Raw genomic sequence first — 20,858 nt, forward strand, 5'->3', positions numbered from 1 at the left:
AACAATAAAAAGAACAAGTGCAATAGCAGCCAGCAGCAACAGAACCGAAAGTCTTCCGGGTGCGAGTCGCGACTGGACGTGACGCGGAAGACCACCAAAGATGTGCAACCGGTCACGAATAAGAGTTCCGATCATCTTGAACGCGTCGAGGAATCTCGCAGAAGTACTTCCTCGATTCCAATGCCCTACGAGTACGAGAACATTCCTCGGATTGATGTATCAAAGGTCTTAGGAGCTGGTGCTGACCAACAGCAACAACATCAGCAAAAGTTAACGCGTAATGTAAATGATCGCACTAATAGACAACCGACTATTGAAGAATTGAGAATGGAGGTCGGATGTCAGTTGAGAAATGGCCGACATTCTTCAGCATCTTCAAATGAAACTCGTGAAGACACGCGGAAAATTAGTGTGCAGAGTTCAACATCACCAGTCTCTCCTTCATCTCTTCATGCCAATAACAATAATAATAATAATATTGTTAATAATAATAATCGATCCTCGATGGAGGATTTGAGGCTTGAAGGTTTTATCCAGGATATGTGTAAGATAGATCAGACAAATGGGAATCGTGTGAATGGTGAGAAAAAAAAATCAAAAATGGAAACAATCACTGAGGAGAAGCAAGACGGAAGTAAACTCAGTGTTAGGGAAATTCTCAAGAGATTTGAGGAACTGAGAATGCAAAATGAAGCTCAGCAACAACAGCAGCAGCAGGCTGAAGAGAAGAGTAACGATAAAACATTGACGACCATTCAAGAAACGCTGCAAAAATTGGACGAAAAGGTCAAGCGATCGAGTAACCAGGTTGAGACGAGTTTTACAGTAATATTTAAAATATATATGTATATATTTATGGATAAATTATTATATCATGTATATAACAAGGTTGAAAAAAGTTAGATATGTAATATTTATAACACTAGTATCAGTCGAGTAGTCATTCGGGCCGGTATTAAATAAATCATAAAAAATTCATACGAATCCGAGCGTTAATTATTTACTGAAGCAAAATTTACTGACTGTAACGAATAGTATGAGAATATATAACGTATATATGGTAATCCTGTAGGATAACTGTATGTTTGCGCACATCGAACTTTACAAGTTACACTCTCTTTCATCCGTCAATGTCTTATTACGGAAAAAAATTTTTTTAATTTTTATTTACTGTAAGATTAATTTGTCTGTTTTTTTTTTTTTTTTTTTTTGGCTAATAAAATATTTATAGACTTGACTTTTTTATATATTTTTTTCTCAGCTAAATGTATATAAGAGAGTAATTTAAAAATTCAATAGAATTTCGATCGATGCATTAATTCCGTGCTCGCGCGCCTTCGAGAATCGCATTCCGCTCTAAATGACTAAGGGAGCTCTGATGCTCGTACACATTTGATTGCGTGGATAACTTGTTTTCTCGTGTGCGACGAGAGATCGAACCTGGTACATAAGCATCAACGTAAGAGAGTTCCTCATAAATTTTTTAAATAAATAAATTATGAAAAAAAAATTAAAAAGTCGAAAGTTTAAGAAATTTAAAAATTTTTTTAAATATATAATTAAGAGACAATTAATAATATAATTAATTTAGGTCACTAACTTTTAATCAGATGTATTTATTTCATTTTATTTAATTAATTGCACTTTTTTTTCTGTGAATTTCATTTATTAAAAAAATTGTTTTTTTTTTTTTTTAATGCTTCAGAATGGACAGAAACCACAACACAAATCAACTCATCATGAGAATCACGTGTCACAGATTACAAAATCAATCCAATCACAATCAAATTACGGAAATACGCATGTAAATCATAATAATCAAATTCACAATCAATCAAATCACGTCAATCGTGAAACAAATCACTCACCAGTTAATCGAGTTACGGGTGGTCATACATCACCGATAATTCAAACAAATGGCGGGAATAATCATCAAAAAAATCAACGCAATACTCAACATCACAGTAACAGTCAAAATCAAGAATGGCGGCAACCACCCGAAGAGACAAATAATAAATCACCTGAAGAAGGTTTTTATGAGTGCGGACCAGTTGTTAATGATGGGAAGCATTCATTACTTCAATATGCCATGTTAAATTTCCGACAGAGCACTGAAAAGTATGTTTTTAATTAATATATAGATATATATTGTAAGGGGGGGGGGGGCAAAACGAGGTACTTGAAAATACAGTTTTCGGAACTCAATTTCCTTAAATATTTATTTTTTTATTTTTAATGATATTCAATGTGAATACAAAAAATTTTCATTTTTTGCGGGCAAAATAGGGCACTCCTTAAGGGGTAACGGTAACCGAATTTCAATTCAATTTAATTCACGGACAACCCTGGTAGAAATTTTTCGAAATTTTCTCTGAAAAACTCAGTTCTAAAGACTGTTTCAAAGTTCTAAAGACTTTTTCAGTGTTATTCAGAGAAAAGTCCGAAAACTTTCCACCAGGGAAACACTGGAAACCTAAAATAGAGAGTCTTTAGCGTTTTTTAAAACCTTAACAGAAGGCTAGGAATTATGTATTTTCAAAAACTCTAATTCGTCTCCGAGAAAAATTGTTTTAAATTCTCATTTACTCTACGAATTCAACAAAGATAGTCCCGTTTATTTTTCTGAGTGTGAGAAAGAGGTCCGGTAGCGTATCCCCCTAAAAAAGGTGGAAAAAAGATTTCTGGAAATTAAATAAATTTGATTAAATTAAATTTTCTTATAAGTAATTTAGATAAATAAAAAATACATTCCACACAATTATTGGATGCAAAGGAAGAAAAAAATTTGTAATAGTTTATATGATTCATAAAACAAAAGTCATTAACATTTTTCGATATTTTCGATTTTTAAACAAAAAAAATTCAAAATAATGCTCAATTATTTTATTAAAACAAATTTTTATAAAATTTTGGGGGTACCCCATTTTCCTCCCACCCCGTCCCCTACTAGTGACGCGAAATGATTGTAATATTTATGTTCAGTCAGATCAGGCGAAATTAACACAATTTGCTCGTCAATTGACGTCAACTTTGGTCAACTTTTTGGACAATTTTTTATAAAAAAATTTCCTGAAAATATTAAATGTACAATTACTTGTAATTGTAAGTAAACTGCAACTCAAATCACTCAACATAACGACCGATTTGTTCATTCAAAAAAATTCGTAAAAAATTTCTCTACACTTTTACTTAGATGTGAAATGACGTTAAAAATTTTTCAGTAAAGTTTTCACTAAATAATATCCTGGGTAAAATTAAATTAGCGCGGGAATTGCCATAAATTCAAAAAATGACTGGTCGATTAATGTGAAGTGTCAGACAATTTCTCTGCCGTACATCACTAATATATATATATATATACATGTATATATGTTTTTAGTTTGTTAATAAATAAAGTAATTAATTAATTGATATTACATGCGCTAATTGTATCAAATTAGTCGCATTAAATATATCATGATGGAAAATCTTAAACATGAAAAATAACTACCACTCTCGACTACTAACAACTTTCACAAGAAAAATGTCAATGACTTGTGCCATGTGGCCACACGCCAACTAAAGCCCCGTAGCACTAAAAAGTAAACGCGGAAATACAGTGAGAACTCAATTGCTCTGTGAATATCAATAAATTAAAAAAAAAAAAAAAGAATTTTTGACGTGTTAATTTATACGTTTCTTAATACTTAAACATTTAAAATAAAAAAAAGTAGCATAAGTAGTAATTACTCTATTATTATGCATATTTATCAAGACGAGTTATCATGAAAAATGATGAGGGGTTTTGATCTCTTGCGAACCCTGTCCCAAATACATTCAACCGGTCGTTCGACTTTCACGCGAAAAATGTCGTCAATTGATGATGATGATGATGATGATGATCGTGTAGTAGTAGCTAAAGAGAAAGATGAAAACGAAAAAGAAGATGAATATGAATATGAATATGAAAAAATGACATCTGGCAGCCAGAATGGAAGAGATTTTTCTAAAGATCTACAAATTTTGAGTTCTCATAAAAGCAGTAAAATTATCAGTCATCAAAATATTTATCTCGAAAAAGAGCAGTTGAAAAATTACAGTTTCTACAGTAAAAACAGGCCTTCGGGAAAAAAATCTTTAAACATTAAAGCTTAAACTGTAATTTTATAAATTTTTTGTAGTAATAAAATTAAAACAATTTTAAGCGGCAAATTTTACAGTTCAAAATTTAATTTTAGTTAAATACTCCTTCAAAGCAATATTTACTTTTTATTTTAAATTCTTGCTTTATTTAAAAATTAATAGTTGATACGTGAAACTGTAAAAATTATGATTTATTGGTGATGTATTTGTCGCTTTCTGAAATAATACCTCTTATTATGTACCTGAAGATCGGAACGTTTTTTGCGCAACGAAAAAAAAACAAAAATTGGAAAGTAAAAAATCTACTGGATAACTAGATTTTTGAAATGTTCGCATATAGATGTTGGTAAGTCAGCCGAAAATCTTGGGCCACCCCGACCACTAGACTACTCCTTAAGTAGTCGAATTACATGAATTTTTTCATTTTCGTTGCGTGAAAAACGTTCCGATCTTCAGGTAGATCTCTTATTACTATAGTAATTTTCCTGACTTTGTTCAAATTTTCAAGGGTATCAAATAATTGGAAAATAAGTCAGGTTAGTTTAAGGAAAAAAATTGAAGCTCATTAAACAAACTTCAAGAAAATTTTCACAGAAATTGTTAATAGAGTTTAGTTTTAAAGTTATATGAACTTGAGCGTGGATAAAAAATGATTTTTTTGAAAAATTGGGAAAATTTCAAACAGCCATAACTTCTAAACTAATCGACCGATTTAGTCCATCTTCTAACTTTATCAAGATAATTACTCATAGAATAAGTGTAGAAAATTTCATTAGCATCCGATAAGAATTTTAGGCACTATCGTGGCGACAAGGCTTGTGATATTATATAAATATGTACATATTAAGATATTAGACGAATTAAAAAAAGTCGACTATTATTTTTTTTAAATCCCGCATTGAAGTATCTTCAGAGTACCAAAAAAAGACACCTGTGAAAACCAGAGCTTTTAATTTTAATATTTAGAGGCCGAGCATCGCATATTTCTATTTTCCATTTAAATAACACAGGAAAAAATCTTTTTTTTTTTTTTAAATTTTCTAGCTCACAAACCAATCAACGGATTTTTGTGTGCGATAAATATTTTCATAGGAAATTGAATGTTCTACAAAAAACGTCTCTTATGATTTTTAGATAAATCCACTAGTTCAAAAGTTATTTGAGCTCGAAATCAAATTTATAGTAAATTCCGAGATCTTTTTACATTTCCGGCGAAACCATCCGACTTATCACAAAATGTCATAAGAACTTTTTTGTAGATAATTTGATTTCCTACAAATTATTACAAAGAAAGTTTTTCGAAATTCCGCATAACTTCCCAGTTATTTTAATTTTAATGCTGCTTTTAAAAAAAATAGTTTTCTGATTAAAAAAAAAATCTGTCTAATAAAAATAAAATCATAAAGACGGTTCTCAGATAAATTTAAAAATTAATGTCATTGACTCTCCCATGTTAGTGTTTCGCAACGACAATAATTTGCGTAACTACAATGTTATTCATCTTTATATTTATATTTTTCTATAAGTAATGTAACGCATGATTGAGAAAATTTATGTGACGGAATGCGCATCTTCTAACATCAGTACGGTCAGGAATTATGTAACGTTCGTGCGTCGACCGCAGAAATAAACCGTGTTGAGAAAGCATAACACAGCTATAGGTAGATATCATCACTGCCGGCTTTTCATAATGCAACCGATCGTTTTCCCCATACGCTCCTCATAATTTTAAAGCTAGACCATGTACTCGCTCGTCTGTTGTCTGCAGTCTAGACATCAGCACAAGACTATTATCAATAAAATAATACTAGTAATAATAAAAACATATATATCATTATTTAGACAATTTTATTTTTAAAAAAACAAGTAAGAATTTTTTTAAAAATTCAAAATAAATATCGATGGCGCCATGGGATCGTTTGTAAGAAAAACTAACGTTACATTGTTGATAAGTTGTAGAGAAAATTACGAAATAACTGGTATTGTGCTGAGGTTTATATTGTTGTTTTATTGTTGTTGTTGCAGATTCGAGATGATGAAGACTGCTGATGGATCGATAAGTGGCTCATTGAAGGTTATCGAGTCCTTAAAAAATAAAAAGAAGAGTAAAAAGAACAAGGGACAGCAGGACGGCGCAGAATGGACATGGAAAGAACAGGTTGATCTTGTTAAATTTTCACCGGTACCTATTGAGCAGAGTCTGCTGCGATTGGATACTGAGTTAAGTTCACTTGCTGTCGAGTGTTTCTTGTGTCTTATGAGGTACATGGGTGATCAACCGTTACCCCCGGATATGAGTGAAGTCAAATGTGTGTATACGATACTGATGGTGAGTGAAACCTTAAACTTTCTACTTATACTTTTTATTATTATTATTATTTCATTTATAATAAATTAACTGGGCCCATTAATCATAAATTATCTATATTATTAAGAGAATAAGGAAATTTTGTTACAGCCGTATCTCTGATAGAATAAGTTAATGTTATTAAATTTGGTATCGTTAGAGGGATCTTGGCTTGAATTTGTGCCTTGTCATGGTTTCAATTCTATTTTATTGCCAAGTATTGAGATAAATCTATTTATCTATAGCGTTCGAATAAATTTTAAATTGCGCGGGAAAAAAGACGATCGTATTTATTTTCTTTAAGGGGGACCACTAGTGTGAAATTTTGAAAAAATCAACTAATTATAACTATTGTCAACATGGTAATTCTTAATAACCTGATGGCAATAGTTACCATCAGCCCAAGAAATAATTACTCTCTAAACTAATAAAGAATTTGAATATCGGCGTTACGGATCAAATGACGGTCCATTATTTTGTGTTGTAAAAAAATAGTGATTATTGATGACGATAAAGTTTTCTTTGTTACTCAGTACTTGGATGATTGTTACTTTGACGATTATACACAATCATTTAAAGTTATCAGTATCAGTTCCGATATTAGGAAATTTTTATTATATTCGGACTTGAACGATTGTATTGTTACTTATTTTGATTATTAAAAGGACAAAATGTTCATAGCTGAAATCTGGATGTAAATAAAGGATTTAAATTTATATAAATTTATCCTATTCCTTGTTTCCGAATTTTTACAACCTTGAATGATAACAGTTACTATCTTCGATTGTAATATTATTGTCTTTGAGGGGGACCACTAGTGTGAAATTTTGAAAAAATCGAATTATTTTTGCATATTTCAATAGTCGATACCTCCGAAAATAACATACTAAAATTTCAAGTCCATATCTCGAATAGTTTCTGAGTTACAGCCATTTGAAGAGCAGCCGCTTATCGGTTCTCAAAAATACATTTTTAAAATTTGCTGCAGTTATAACTCGAAGACAAATCATCCGATCGATTTGATTCGAATTGCAGCTTCTTTTCTACATGTGTCTACGTACCACGAATCTCCAGTTTTCCGATCGAATCAAAAATGTAATTTGAAATTTTTTTTAAAAACTCCGCCATTTTGTTAAATTTAAATTTTTTTCTTAGCCCGAGGGTCATCGTACGGGAAATACTTTCTAGTTAATAAACTTTTTTGTCTTTTTCATTTCCTGCACTGTGAAGGTCGCTATCACTGCAGCAGTGGGGGGACTTTTTTTTTGGAGCCTTGGGAGATTGTGAATAACTCACTCAATTTTGAATTTTTCGGTCCAAAAATTTTATCTTATATTCATTATATATCCACAAATATCTTCTTAAAACATTCCATGCCGTAGTTTTCTTTGAAAAAATTCCCAAAAATCGCCTTTTTTCAGGCGGTTACACTAGATGAAACTGAAGTTAGCCGACGTCTATTAATTTTTGGACTTTTTTAGAAACAATAAATTATTTTTAAAAAATATTTCAAAAAATTGCACTTGTAATATTTTGAATTTTCTACATGTACACATTTTCAATTTTTTTTTTCTTCAAATTTAATTGTTAAAAAAAAAACCCAAAAATTTTTAATTGTCTGCTAACTTCAGGATCGTTTACACTAGTGGTCCCTCTTAGCATTAAATTAATATTTTAATTATTCTGTGACTAAATATAACTGAATATATATATGTGTGACTGTAGTTTGGTTATTTATAGTTAATTAATTTCCATTATCTATTATTACACACCAGCATTGCCACAAGTTTGAGCCACTGAGAGATGAAGTCTTCTGTCAATTAATGAAACAAACGACCAACAATAAAAGTCCAAATCCCGATAGCTGTCAACGCGGCTGGAGATTGTTCAGTATCGTCGCTGCTTACTTCACTTGCAGCGAAGGACTAAGACCATATTTGATTAAATATTTAGAAACGGCGGCTTATGATAAGAGACGAGCATATCATGGTACTGCGACAGTTTGCCTCCAGAATTTAAGAAAAACAGTTAAATATGGCGGTAGAAAAAATGTACCAAGTGTTGAAGAAATAATGGCTATAAGTGCGGGACGAAATGCTAAGAGACAAATATATAGATTACCTGGTGGTACTGAAAGAGTAATAAATACCAAGTGCACTACTGTTGTTCAAGTAAGTCCATGTCATTTATTTTATTTAAACAAAAAATAAATAAATTTGTATTTAATGAACTTTTTTTTTTCTTAATGATTAGGATGTCATTGAAGAAATGTGCAGCGTCATATCCGTGAGAAATCCACACGAAATGGATGAATTCTCATTGTATTGTATTGTCGATGGTGATGCTTTCACGATGCCACTCGCTAGAGATGAGTATGTCCTTGATGTCACCACGGAATTGCAAAAAAATCATCAAGTATTTTATTTGATATTCTGCAGGTATTGTTAATTTATCATATTTATTATATAAATTAGAAGTGTGCGAATCGTTTTTGAATCGAATATAACTATGCGACTTTTTTAAGTAGTCGTCAATTTTTGAATTATTTGTAACTTTTTAAATTACTCGATTTGAATCAAGAAAATTTTAATCAGCTTTCAAATAGTTAATTTTTAATTAATGTATACCCAAGTGGAACAGAGACAATTTTAAAATGTCATAAAGATGTCTTTTAAAAGAACAAGACAATTTTGTTTTGTCTCAAAGTCAAGTTTTTATATATAAATAAGACGTACAGATGTTGGTCCTACGAGCCGTAAAAAATTTGTGTTATTTTCCATGATCCTAAAGTTAGAAAACAATTAAAAATTTTCGGATTTTCTTTTAACAAACAAATTATAAAAAAACTTAATATATACACATGTCGAAAATAAAAAAAAACTGCAAGTGCAATTTTTGAAAATTTTTTTTTTTTTATAATTTATTTCTCAAAAAAATTCAAAAATTATTAGACGTCCGTAAACTTCAGGATCATTATTTTTCTTATTTTAAAAAAAACATTTAAATTAAAAAATCGTTTAAATTACTTAGGGTAGAGGTACCGCTTTTGGCCACTTCGGGGCCAGTTTTAAACACTTAAAAAATTTACATAAATAATTCGTAACCGACGCAATATCATAATTAATTTTTAAGATGTGTACTATACTTTTATCACACTATTGCCATGGAAATTTTATTTTATAATCATCGAGATCATTATTTATACTTAACATTTCGTCGTCACGTGTCAAGTCATTTAAGCAGATATTTTATGAATGACATAAATGTCGGATCGTTTTGTTGCCTTATCGATCTGTCAAAAACTGACATCTTATAGATGCCACAAAGTCAAGGGTTCTATTCGGGAGTAACAAAAAATAATTTTTTTATAAATTCGTGTCTTAGCATTATTTACCTCTGAAAAAAATTTGAATTATTGGAAAAAATATTACAGTTTTAAGTCGTTAAAAAAAAAATTTAGAAATTATTCGAAAAATTTATAAGTTCGAATTATTCGCACACCTCTTTTATAAATATTAAATTAAAAATCAAACAATTAAAAACAAAACTAATTTAAATATTTTATAGATCGGTCTGGTATTATCCGCTTCGACTAGACGCAGCTTTGTACATAGAAGTAGTTTTTAATCAAATAGCACCAGATTACTTGGAAGGACTATTGCTAGTTATTCCTGATGATCATTTACCCCAGGAAGTTATCGTAAGTTTTAATTTATGTAACTTTTTTATTAATTAACATTCATTTGATTGACAAAAATAATTCTATTTCCAGTACGATATGGCTCAAATAGCAGCTTTATTACACCGGGCAGCTGATATGGCACACGATCCATCGACTAAAGAAATAAAATATTTATTACCAAAACCAGCGCTCAGTTTACGAGAACCTAAACCACAACAGTGGGGTAGTATGGTCCAGCAGGCATGGAATAATATTCAGCACAATACTTCTGCTGTTTGTAAAGCTCAAGTACTAGGTAAGTAAATAAAAAATTTTATATTATTAATTAAATGAAAAATAATAATTATTTTTTTTTTTATTGCAGAAATATTATCAAAGTGGCCGTTATTTGGATCAAGTTTCTTTGCTGTAAAAAGAATACCTGAGAATGGTAAAGAGAAAGGTGGAGATCATATTCTAGCCCTCAATAGACACGGTGTTCACTTCATTGATTTAATGACACATGTAAGTTATTATTATTATTATTAATTAACATTAAATATTATAATTTTATTACAGTCGACTGTCCCTAATAAACCTCCTTCCCTCAATCGGCAGTTACTGAGTCCAAAAAACTTCCCCCACTTGACCACTTTTTTGAATTTCAAAATTATAAACTAAGAATAGGAAAAAATGAAAAAATTAATTATGAAAATTTACTATTGATGTTTCGCGGAATATAATTTAATCGATATTATAAAATATAATTTATATTTCATTGTAATCATGGATTACATTTAAAGTTTCTGTTACAATTTATAAGTTTTATTGAGCATTATGTTAATCAATAATATTATTATTATTACTGTAATTAATACCATCATTATAATTTTTTGCATTATAATTATTTGTGTAAAAAGATAAGTATTTATTCTAGCGCATCTGCACTGGAAAAATCGGGATAGTTGCATGTGTAAGAAAAATTTTAATATGACGTTAAAAATCGTATTAAATAAAACAGGCTTATAACAGGTAGTCGAGAAAACTAAACGCACGGTAGTGAAAAGACTGAAATTCCAAGATAAAATTTCCCTACGTCTCCTAGACCTGACTTATGACAGTTGACTGTACAAAAAAAAAAAATTCTTGGTGTCAAAAATTTTTACTCGTTTAAAGAAAATTTTGGTCCCAAAAATTCTTTGCACTATACATTGATAAAGAAAATTTTCTTGGGGCGAGAAAAAATTTCCTTGCGGCAAGTACACGTGCAAACACATGTATATGTATGAAGTGTCATGGCGCGAGCCTACCGTGTATCTATACCGTAGACATAGTGGTTTTTAGCTCTCATCGTTTTATCCCTAATAGCCATTTTATCCAAAAGTTGATGGAAACTTGAAAATCCAATTTCCCCGAAATCTGCTGCTGAAATTTTACGACAAATTTACAGCAAAAATTTAAAATGAAAATTATCGGTTAATTTTCCGACAATTTGTTTTGTATTTTACTTTTATATTGTAGTCAAAAACCAGATTTATAAAAGTTGACGAATACCTGCTATCAAATTGAATGGCAATTTAAAATTCAATTTACTTTAAACTTATTTCCGGAATTTTACGGAAAATTGAAAAGTTAACTTTCGGTAAGCAACCCTGGCTATTAGGGATAACGGAAAATTTTTCATGACACTGAAGTTAAAAGACAGTTAACAATTTTCCGATTTTTTCAACTATTTTTTTTTATAATTTATCGTGTTCTAAAAAAATTCAAAAATTATTAAACGCCGGCTAACTTCAGTATGATAAATTTTTCTTGCGCCAAGAATTTCTCTTCTGTGCCTCTAAAATATTTAAATAATTATATATTTATTATTATTAATAACATGTTATTTAATTGCAGGTAACACTCTATCATTATCCTTACTCTGAAGTAATATCGACTCGCAAAGTTAAATCCGAAGAAGGCGCTCTCTACTTAGATATGAAATGCGGTAATTTAATGCAGCAACGAATAACAAGATTACAAACGGAACAAGCGCATGAAATTTCACGCCTAATCCGCCAGTATATCACAATGGAACAACGAACAACCAACAATCAAACAACCGGTATGACATACGGATGGAAATAATTTATATTTATTTTAATATTTGGTCACTACTATTTTTATTTTTTTATCAAACGATTTTTAAAAATTAAGAAAAACATTTTAAATTTTAAATAAATGCTCAATTATATCGGTTCTGTAAATAATAATAATAACAAGTAGATAAAAAGTGGCAATAAAAAAAGAGGATATGATTACATAAGTAAAAATACTCTGCATTTAATAATAAGTGTTACTTGTAGCTAAACTTTTAAGATTTAATTGTTGTTATGCCCAATTGTTGATAACATTCGGGCATAAGTAACTCGATAATTATAATTTTATATCACTAGATAATAAGAGTCACTTTCTAAAATAATAAAACAATAATATACATAAAAAATATAATACATTTACTTGCTAAGTCCATCTTATAAGTCATAAGTAAATAAATAATTGTTGTTATTATTAAAAATATAATTTTTTTATCACAAATTATATTATTATTGTTAACATGAGAGTTATTTTTTTTTTTTACAATAACTCAAGTCGATTTTAAAAGCGTTTATTTATTAAGTGTATAATAATAATAATAATTAACACCCAGCAATAAAATTAATGGTGAAAAAAAATAAAAACTTAAGTACTAATAACACGATATATAAATAAAAGGTATTAATGTTGACTAACAAATAATATTTTGTTATGAACACATTTATAATGAAAAGACTCAAATTTTTGTATTAAAGAAGTTATACATATTATATATATATTTTAAAAATTAAGATGATTTTATTTTATTAAAAAAAAAAAAAATTAATTTAATTCCCTTCATTTAAAAAAATAATTTGCAATAATTAATGATGAACCTCGCGATTGGGACTTGATCCTGGTGTCTTAAATTTAATTTCCCGAGGCCAGTTGCTGGCAGTGTGTCTTACATATCCTGGGTCATTAGGAGATGACGGCAACGACGATGGCATTGTTGTCTGTGTTCCAGTTGTTGATTTCCTCAGCACACCAACCCACTCATCAAGTATTTCGATCTCATCTTTAGTTCTATCATTGCTGCGATAACTTCTTCCAGAAGAAGCGTGATAAGCATCTCGTCCTCGCTTTAATATTCCAGGCGCTAATCTTGTCGACATCGTATCAAAATGACTGGAATCTAAGTATCTGATAAGTGATGATAAATAAATTAAAATATATCTGTTTACTAGGGACAAGATTTTTGCCTTAATTTCGAATGAATGGTTAGAATGTTTGGTTTTACGGCGAAAATATTGGTCTTATAAAAAAAGTTTTGAAACAAAAGTTGTAGGAAATTTAATTTTCGAAAAAAAATGTCCTTTATGATTTTTTATACGACCCATATTTTCACCGCAATTCCAAAATTAAGATTCATAATGAATAATTCAAATTTTTGATAATTATGAAAATCTTAATTTTGAAATTACGGCTTTCTTATCAGTCTTATGAAAAAATTATAAGGGATAGTTTTTTTATAAAATTAAATTTTGAACAACTTTTATTTGGAAATTTTTTTTACACGACCAATATTTTCACCACAATTCCAAAATTAAGATTCATAATGAATGATTCAAATTTTGATAATTATGAAAATCTTAATTTTGAAATTACGGCTTTCTTATCAGTGCTATGAAAAAATTATAAGAGACATTTTTTCATAAAATTAAATTTCCTACAACTTTTGTTTAAGAAATTTTTTTATACGACCAATATTTCCATTGTAATATCAAAAATTTGACAGCATCAATCATTATTTGCTACTTTTGAATCACAGCAAGATCCCGGCTCTATTTATTACAGTCGAACTCTGTTAACTCGGAACTTCCCCTTAATTTTGACCCCCACTACGAGCTACGCTGTCTCCCACTCGATGCTGTACTGTATGTGTCTGTGTATATTTATATATCCATCATTCATGTGATGTAACAGCGCATGCGTGTAGTTTACTCTTTAAAGGAGAAGGGGCATTCGATAAGTCGGAAATTCAAAGAAATTCCCGCTCCTGCATACACTAATTGTCCGAGTTAATGGAGTTCGACTGCACTATTACATTTAAAGCCGTAAGATGGACGGGGGATTATAAGGTCCACTAAGGTCATGGGGGCCATGGCAAATTGTTCTCGTAGTTTTCTAATGTCACTTGGAAGTCATCTTGAAAGAAGAACTTCTAAGGATGTACTGCTAAGAGATTTAGTTTCAGAATCTAGTGTATTAGAAAATATCAATTTTTTTTTTTTGCATCATACAACGGATTTATTTCAAACATGACCTTTAAAAAAAGACACGTAGGAAAAATGATCCTAAAGTTAGTAGACAATTGAAAATTTTTGGATTTTTTTTTCGCCACATTGATTACAAAAAAAAAACTGAAAGTATGCACATTAGGGTGCTTCGTTTCCGGCGAAAGTATTTTTTTCGTTGCTCATCAAGCAAAATATTGTTTTTCATGCTGAAACAAAAATTCCTGCCAAGTTTGAGCTCTTAATTCCAATCCTAAGTACTTTCCATTTGATTTCAAAGATTTCCCATTTAAAATACACGTAAATTAAATTAATTTTTTTTAACTTTCTAATACTCGGCTGCGTTTTATGATATCGACGCAGTTTTGGTCGCAAATTGTAGGGCATTTGGTGTTCTTCAAAAGTTCCCATAGTTACTTAGCTGTAATTCAGTTGATTCACTTGCGCCCGGCGCCGAAGTCATTTTTCCTATGAAATTGACCTTTATTGGCTTGCAGAACGTAAACCAATGAAAGTACACTAAAAATGTTAATGGAAATTTAACAGGAAATTTTATTCCCTTCAAAAAAAGCCCTATGAGTCAAATCGCTCAAGTCCATAGTTTCCGAGTTATAGTAATTTTAATAATTTGAAAAATAAAATATCAATTGTAATTTTTTTTTTGATATTTTTTATAATTCATCGTTTTAAAAAAAATCCAAAAATTATTAGACGTCGGCTAACTACAGTATCATCCGAAAATATATAAAATAAGACACCGAAAATTTAATGAATAAAATGTCATTTATGCCAAAAATATAAAAACTTCATATTATGATTATGCGCAATACAAAATATAATGAAAAAAATTACTATTATAATTAAATAATAATATTTTACCTTCCATGATTATCAAAATTGTCTTGATCATCGCGAGCGAGCCTCGAACTTTTCACAGTCGAATTAACAACTTTGGGAAATCTTGCTTCACTTAAATTGTCTCTAATAGAAGAAAATCGAGGCGTGTCGACCTCGTCCGAAGGACGAATGTTCATTTCATGGCTGTGGTGATAAAAAGTCCTTCCGTCATCTCTCTCGTCCCTGTATCTATCCCTGGTTGTTGTCTCGACATCTCTATATCCATTGGGTTCTCTAAACTGATTACGAAGACTTGAAAACTCTTTAGTCAGATGCTCATCGTCAATAAATTTAATATCATCGTCACCATAATCCCTATTGGGTTCTGCTAAAATTCCAACTTCCGTTACGCGAAGACGTTGTGCAGTAACTTGACTCTGACCATCTTGGTCTCGTGAATCACCTGTAGGTTCTTGATGACGCTGCTGTTGATTATTGTCCTTAGTTTCATTGACACTTTCATTTATATTCGTATCTACTGTTTTTGTATTCCCATTGGACTTTGAAGGCTTTGACTCCTTCTCAATCATCAAAGTTGCCATTGGTTTCACTAAATTACGATAACATATTCATCCTGATTTATTAATTACTAAAATAATTGTAACATTGTATCGATGATTTTAATTTATATATTTATTACTATAACTAATATTAAGTATTTTAAATATATATGTAAATACAATAGCATTTAATTAATAATAATATTAAGCTGATGTTTCAATACGAATTTGTGAATTAGTCAAATCGCCAGATGACTTGCCTGCATTTTTATTAATCAAAATTTGTGTCCCGTCATTTTTATTTTGTTCGGGTGTTGTCATCAAAATATCGGCGATAAAAACCAAAGCTGTGATAAGACAAAGAGCGCCAAGTACTGCAGCATTGTCGATTAAATCATTAGGTACATTTTCAATTGAAGCTAATGATAGTGCGCCGACTATCCCAAAGAGAATAACTCCAAGTCCAAGTAAAAATATTTCCTATTAATAAAAAAAAAAGTTGTAAAGAAAAATTCTTAATTCATTACACAGGAATTGAGGATTGGCGCAAAAAATTTTTACTCGTCCCAAGAAAACTTTTACTTGGCCCAATAAATTTTCTGCATTGTAAAGAGAAAATAAAAATTTTCTTGGGGCTAGAAAAAAATTTTTAAGGCGAGAGAAAATTTCTTGGGTAAAAAAATTTTTTCTAGTCTTAAGAAAATTTTTGCATTATAAATCGAAAAATTTTCTTGGAGCGAGAAAATATTTTTTGAGGCAAGAAAAAAAATTCTTGAAGCGAGCAATTTTTTCTAGTCCTAAGAAAATATTTTCATTGTAAATTGAAAACAAAAATTTTTTGAGACCAGAAAAAAATTCTTGAGACAAGAAATTGTTTTAAGTTCTAAGAAAATGCTTGCATTATAAATCGAAACCATAATTTTCTTGGAGCGAGAGAAAATTTTTTGAGATGATAAAAAATTATTGTGCCAAGAAGTTTTTTTTAGTCCTCAGAAAATGTTTGCATTATAAATTGAAAACAAAAAATTTTTGAGACCAGAAAAAAATTCTTGAGACAAGAAATTTTTTCTAGTCCTAAGAAAATGTTTGCATTATAAATTGAAAACAAAAATTTTCTTGGAGCGAGAGGAAATTTTTTGAGATAAAAAATTCTTGTGCCAAGAAGTTTTTTCTAGTCTTCAGAAAATTTTTGTCTTCAATTCATAAAACAAAATATTTCTTGCGCCAAGAAAACTTTTTTTTCTGTGTACGTAACATAAACAAAATAAATAAACATTGAAAATAATAACTAAGATATTAATCTAACGTCGGATAAAACGAGTTATGAGTGTACCGGAAGCCAGTACTTATGTTTAAAAAATAATTTTTTAAAACATGTAATTAAGATGTATCCTTTTTTTTTCTTAATTAGCAGTAAGTAATTACATTTTGAGTCATTGAATCTTCTAAAGATCAATTAGTCGATGTATTAAATCTCGAGCCTATCCCAAGTAATAAAAAAAAACTTTAATTACATTACAGGCTCCAGTAATTATATTTAAATTGTCTTTATGTTAAATACCTGAATAATTAGTCAATTAATCTAAGCCTTGTAATCGATATAATATATATGAACAATATACCGTTCGTTCGGATGAACAAGCGAGTTCATCATATTAAATATTTTCCCACGTATTACATTTTGTCTTCATTAAAAAAAAAAAAATATATATATATATATATATTTATGACCGCGATTCCTTGATCACTTCAGGATCAAGGATTGGGCGAGGATTTTACACTAGTATTTAGTATTACGGTTTACTGGCGATCTAGTTATATGACTCATTACAAAGTCATTGTGAAAAAAAAAAAAAAAATAACACATTACGTGTCTTTCTATTATGCTCAAGTTGTGATTACGCGTTTCTGCACCAGCGCCTATATGTATATAAAATAATAATATTATTTCTTTATATTTAAATGATTTACTATATAGCCTTGTCTCTCAATGTCAACATCATAAGACATTTTTATTTATTGTTTATATTTATATTTATACGTTCTCACGATTTTAAATTGAATCTATTTTATTATTATTATATAATATATGTCATATATTAAATATAAATACAAACTGGCAAATTAAACAAAATAATTAATGAGTTTAAGTATTAAAATTTCAAAATACTTGGCGCGTTATATATAATTTAAATAATATGACAATTAATAAAATAAGGATAATGATCCTTACTGTCTTTCTACCGCGCAATTCTCCAGTTGCTACTGCAAGAAGAAGACCTGCAGTGATTATCACGTAACCACCGCACGTTGCTGTCGCCAGAGCTGCACCTGTAACAAAAAAATAGGTCGAGGATTTAAATATAAAAGAAAAAAAAGTTATGGAAAATACATTTCATTTTATTTTCATAAACTTTTTCTTTTAAAATTATGACTTTTTTACAGTACCTATAGTTCCCCAGGTTACATTGTTTAGGAGAGCCCACTCTCTACTACGATATCTGAGAAAATTGAAGACTCTTCTGCTCTCGTCATCAGTCACACGAAGTGCCACCGTGCATGCAATGCATAGAAGCTAAAAAAAAAAAATATATATATATATATACATATATATGTACAAGTAAAGAGAAACTATTACGAATATGAATAATATTGTGATGAATAATAAAGGCGTTTTTTTTTTCTATTCAATGAATAAATCTTAAAGATAAATTACTTAGAATAGTCATTATTAATTTTTAAAAATATAAATGAATATAAAAATTTTATTTATTTATTTATTTATTTCTTCATAGAAAAAAAATATTTCTTGACGCAATAAATATTTTGCATTAGGAATTGAAGACAAAACTTTCTTAAGACGACGAAAATTCTGTTTTCAATTTAAAATGCGAAAAATTTATTGGGACAAGTAAACATATTTTACGCCAAGAAATATTTTTTTTTGTGTTCCCAGATTATTTTTGCATATTAAGGGGAAGGTTGGACAGTGAAACAATAGTAATTTTTATGAGTGAGAATGTAACAGATACTAGACAATTTATGATGTTTATAAATTTATAGTAAATAAATTAATTAATTAAAATAATGCAAAAAAAAAAGGCGCGTACTGTATTTCAATTACCTAAGTACGCATTTTTTAATCTTTATTCACCTACATTTTATTTATTTATTTGAAAATTTAACAAATGACCAGTTCCCTGATTCAGAAATCTAATTTGAAATAATTCAAACATGATCCGAAACAATTCAAAGTTTAGCATGGATTGAATTATTCCAAATTAGATTTCTGAATCAGGGTTGTCAGTTACGTTTACACTCATTAATTTTTTTCTTTTTGAAAAAAATTTTTGAAGTAATTAACTGATTTGTAAAATTATTGATTTTATAAATTTGTTCAATCAATTTAAATATTTAAAAAAAAAAAGAGTAGGGTAGAGGTGCCATTTTAGGGCCAGTTTGGGCCACTTTAAAAATTTTAATAAAATAATTTGTAATGTACGCAATGAAATAATTAATTTTTTTAATTCGTTCAAAGACAATTCAATTACTGTATACTTTTTCATTAATTAAAATGAAATATTGTCCAAAAATCGGGCAGTGACCACAAATGGTACTTCTACCCTATTATGACTCCCTTGCCATAATAAATAAAAAATTAAAAAACTCACCACTTCAATGATTTTAATAAAAACTTTTTTATTCCACATTATGCCCGGATAAATTTCTCTGTTTTCAAATAATTTAGTATTCAATTTACGCGATGAATTATTAGCATTTGCCTTTAATTTTTTCCACCACGTACTTTTGTCTACAAGTAATCACATATTTAACAATTTTTTAAATTTAAAAACGAAAATCAAAATATCAATTGACTATTGTCTTTTAAATTTAAATTTTGAGCAAAATCAATTTTTTTAAGATTCAAATTATTTATATAAAAAATATATATCAGTCGTCAATAAATTATAGGATTTGTAGACAGGTATAAGAGACAACAATTCAAATTTATTATTAAGAAGACAACAGACACCGATAGATCACAGCGACGAGCGCAGACTGAAAGAGATAGTAAAGTTTATGCTCAAGCTGATGCAGGTGGGCCGATGTCACGTAATGAGACTTGCGTATGTATGCCCAGAACTGGAAAAAAACAATGTAATGTAATTCTATTATCACACAACGCAGTGGCGTGGGATAGCACAATACTTTTCATGGGTCACCATAATAAAAAAATTATACAAGTCACTTGTTGTGTCTACTTTTGGATTCTTTTAACAACCGCGTTTGATAATGATTTAATTAAGTGATAACATAATGAATTTGTTATGTTTTATTTATAGTACTTAATATATACACTATATAATACATCAATAAATCAATTAAAAGTCTTAATTATTGATGAGTATCAGTGTAGTAGATATGAGACAATCTATGAAATTTAAATTGATTTATAAATTATAATAATGAAATAGAAAAAATGCGCGTGCTTATTTTTCAATTATCTAAATACGCATTTTCAAATGTTTATTCTACTTACATTTTATTTATTCATTAATTAATTCATTCAAAAATTTTAAAAGTTGTCAGTTGTCAGATATATTCACACTCAAAATTTATGACAGTTGATTTTATTTATTTATTTATTAAGTTTTCTAATAATTTAGTTACAGTAAATTTAAATTTAGAAAAATAAATTTGAATCTAGAAAAAAAAAATCTAGAATAAGAGAATTTAAATCGAGAACTAGAAAATTTGAATCTAGAAAAAAAAACTAAAATTCTAAATATTTTTAATAAACTTCTAGTTTTTTTTTCTTTTTCAAATAAAAAATTTGACAGAAAAAATTTTAATTTCATGACCTCTTTAAGACGGGAACAAAAATTTGAATTTTATAGAAATTATGTGACATATTGATAATTAGTACATTTAAGTTTTTAATTATCATATAAAATGTCAGTCAATTATATAAAAAA

General features: G+C 29.1%; 2 protein-coding genes across 3 annotated transcripts in view; one reads left to right on the forward strand and one right to left on the reverse strand.

Annotated features, from left to right (window-relative positions):
• The window catches only part of LOC130663554 (unconventional myosin-XV), a 62,913-nt gene extending 49,913 nt beyond the window's left edge, over nucleotides 1-13,000 (forward strand). For both annotated transcript variants that reach the window (XM_057462833.1, XM_057462834.1), the window contains 8 exons: nucleotides 1,706-2,118; nucleotides 6,148-6,451; nucleotides 8,245-8,640; nucleotides 8,723-8,907; nucleotides 10,037-10,169; nucleotides 10,242-10,446; nucleotides 10,516-10,655; nucleotides 12,030-13,000. In XM_057462833.1, coding sequence (XP_057318816.1) covers nucleotides 1,706-2,118; nucleotides 6,148-6,451; nucleotides 8,245-8,640; nucleotides 8,723-8,907; nucleotides 10,037-10,169; nucleotides 10,242-10,446; nucleotides 10,516-10,655; nucleotides 12,030-12,260 — 2,007 coding nt within the window. In that variant the 3' untranslated portion in view covers nucleotides 12,261-13,000. The remainder of the gene's footprint in view (nucleotides 1-1,705; nucleotides 2,119-6,147; nucleotides 6,452-8,244; nucleotides 8,641-8,722; nucleotides 8,908-10,036; nucleotides 10,170-10,241; nucleotides 10,447-10,515; nucleotides 10,656-12,029) is intronic.
• Nucleotides 13,001-13,018: 18 nt separating this feature from the next.
• On the reverse strand, nucleotides 13,019-19,958 carry LOC130663558 (uncharacterized). The gene is made up of 6 exons (XM_057462840.1): nucleotides 19,554-19,958; nucleotides 18,331-18,457; nucleotides 18,116-18,213; nucleotides 16,143-16,362; nucleotides 15,365-15,932; nucleotides 13,019-13,391 (listed from the first exon to the last, which is right to left on the reverse strand). The coding sequence occupies exons 1-6, from the start codon at nucleotides 19,590-19,592 to the stop codon at nucleotides 13,073-13,075; spliced, it is 1,371 nt and encodes a 456-aa protein (XP_057318823.1). The 5' UTR covers nucleotides 19,593-19,958; the 3' UTR covers nucleotides 13,019-13,072.
• Nucleotides 19,959-20,858: the final 900 nt, after the last annotated feature.

Source organism: Microplitis mediator, chromosome 2 (assembly GCF_029852145.1).
Source record: "Microplitis mediator isolate UGA2020A chromosome 2, iyMicMedi2.1, whole genome shotgun sequence".
Taxonomy (NCBI): domain Eukaryota; kingdom Metazoa; phylum Arthropoda; class Insecta; order Hymenoptera; family Braconidae; genus Microplitis; species Microplitis mediator.

Excerpts from the sequence above, each read along its gene's own strand:
- LOC130663558 (XM_057462840.1), bottom strand. The coding sequence starts at position 19,592 with ATGTGGAATAAAAAAGTTTTTATTAAAATCATTGAAGTG. Across the intron at positions 18,214-18,330 it reads TGTAACCTGGGGAACTATAG|GTGCAGCTCTGGCGACAGCA; the intron begins GTACTGTAAAAA and ends TTTTTGTTACAG. Across the intron at positions 15,933-16,142 it reads TTTGATTAATAAAAATGCAG|TGAAACCAATGGCAACTTTG; the intron begins GCAAGTCATCTG and ends ATCGTAATTTAG.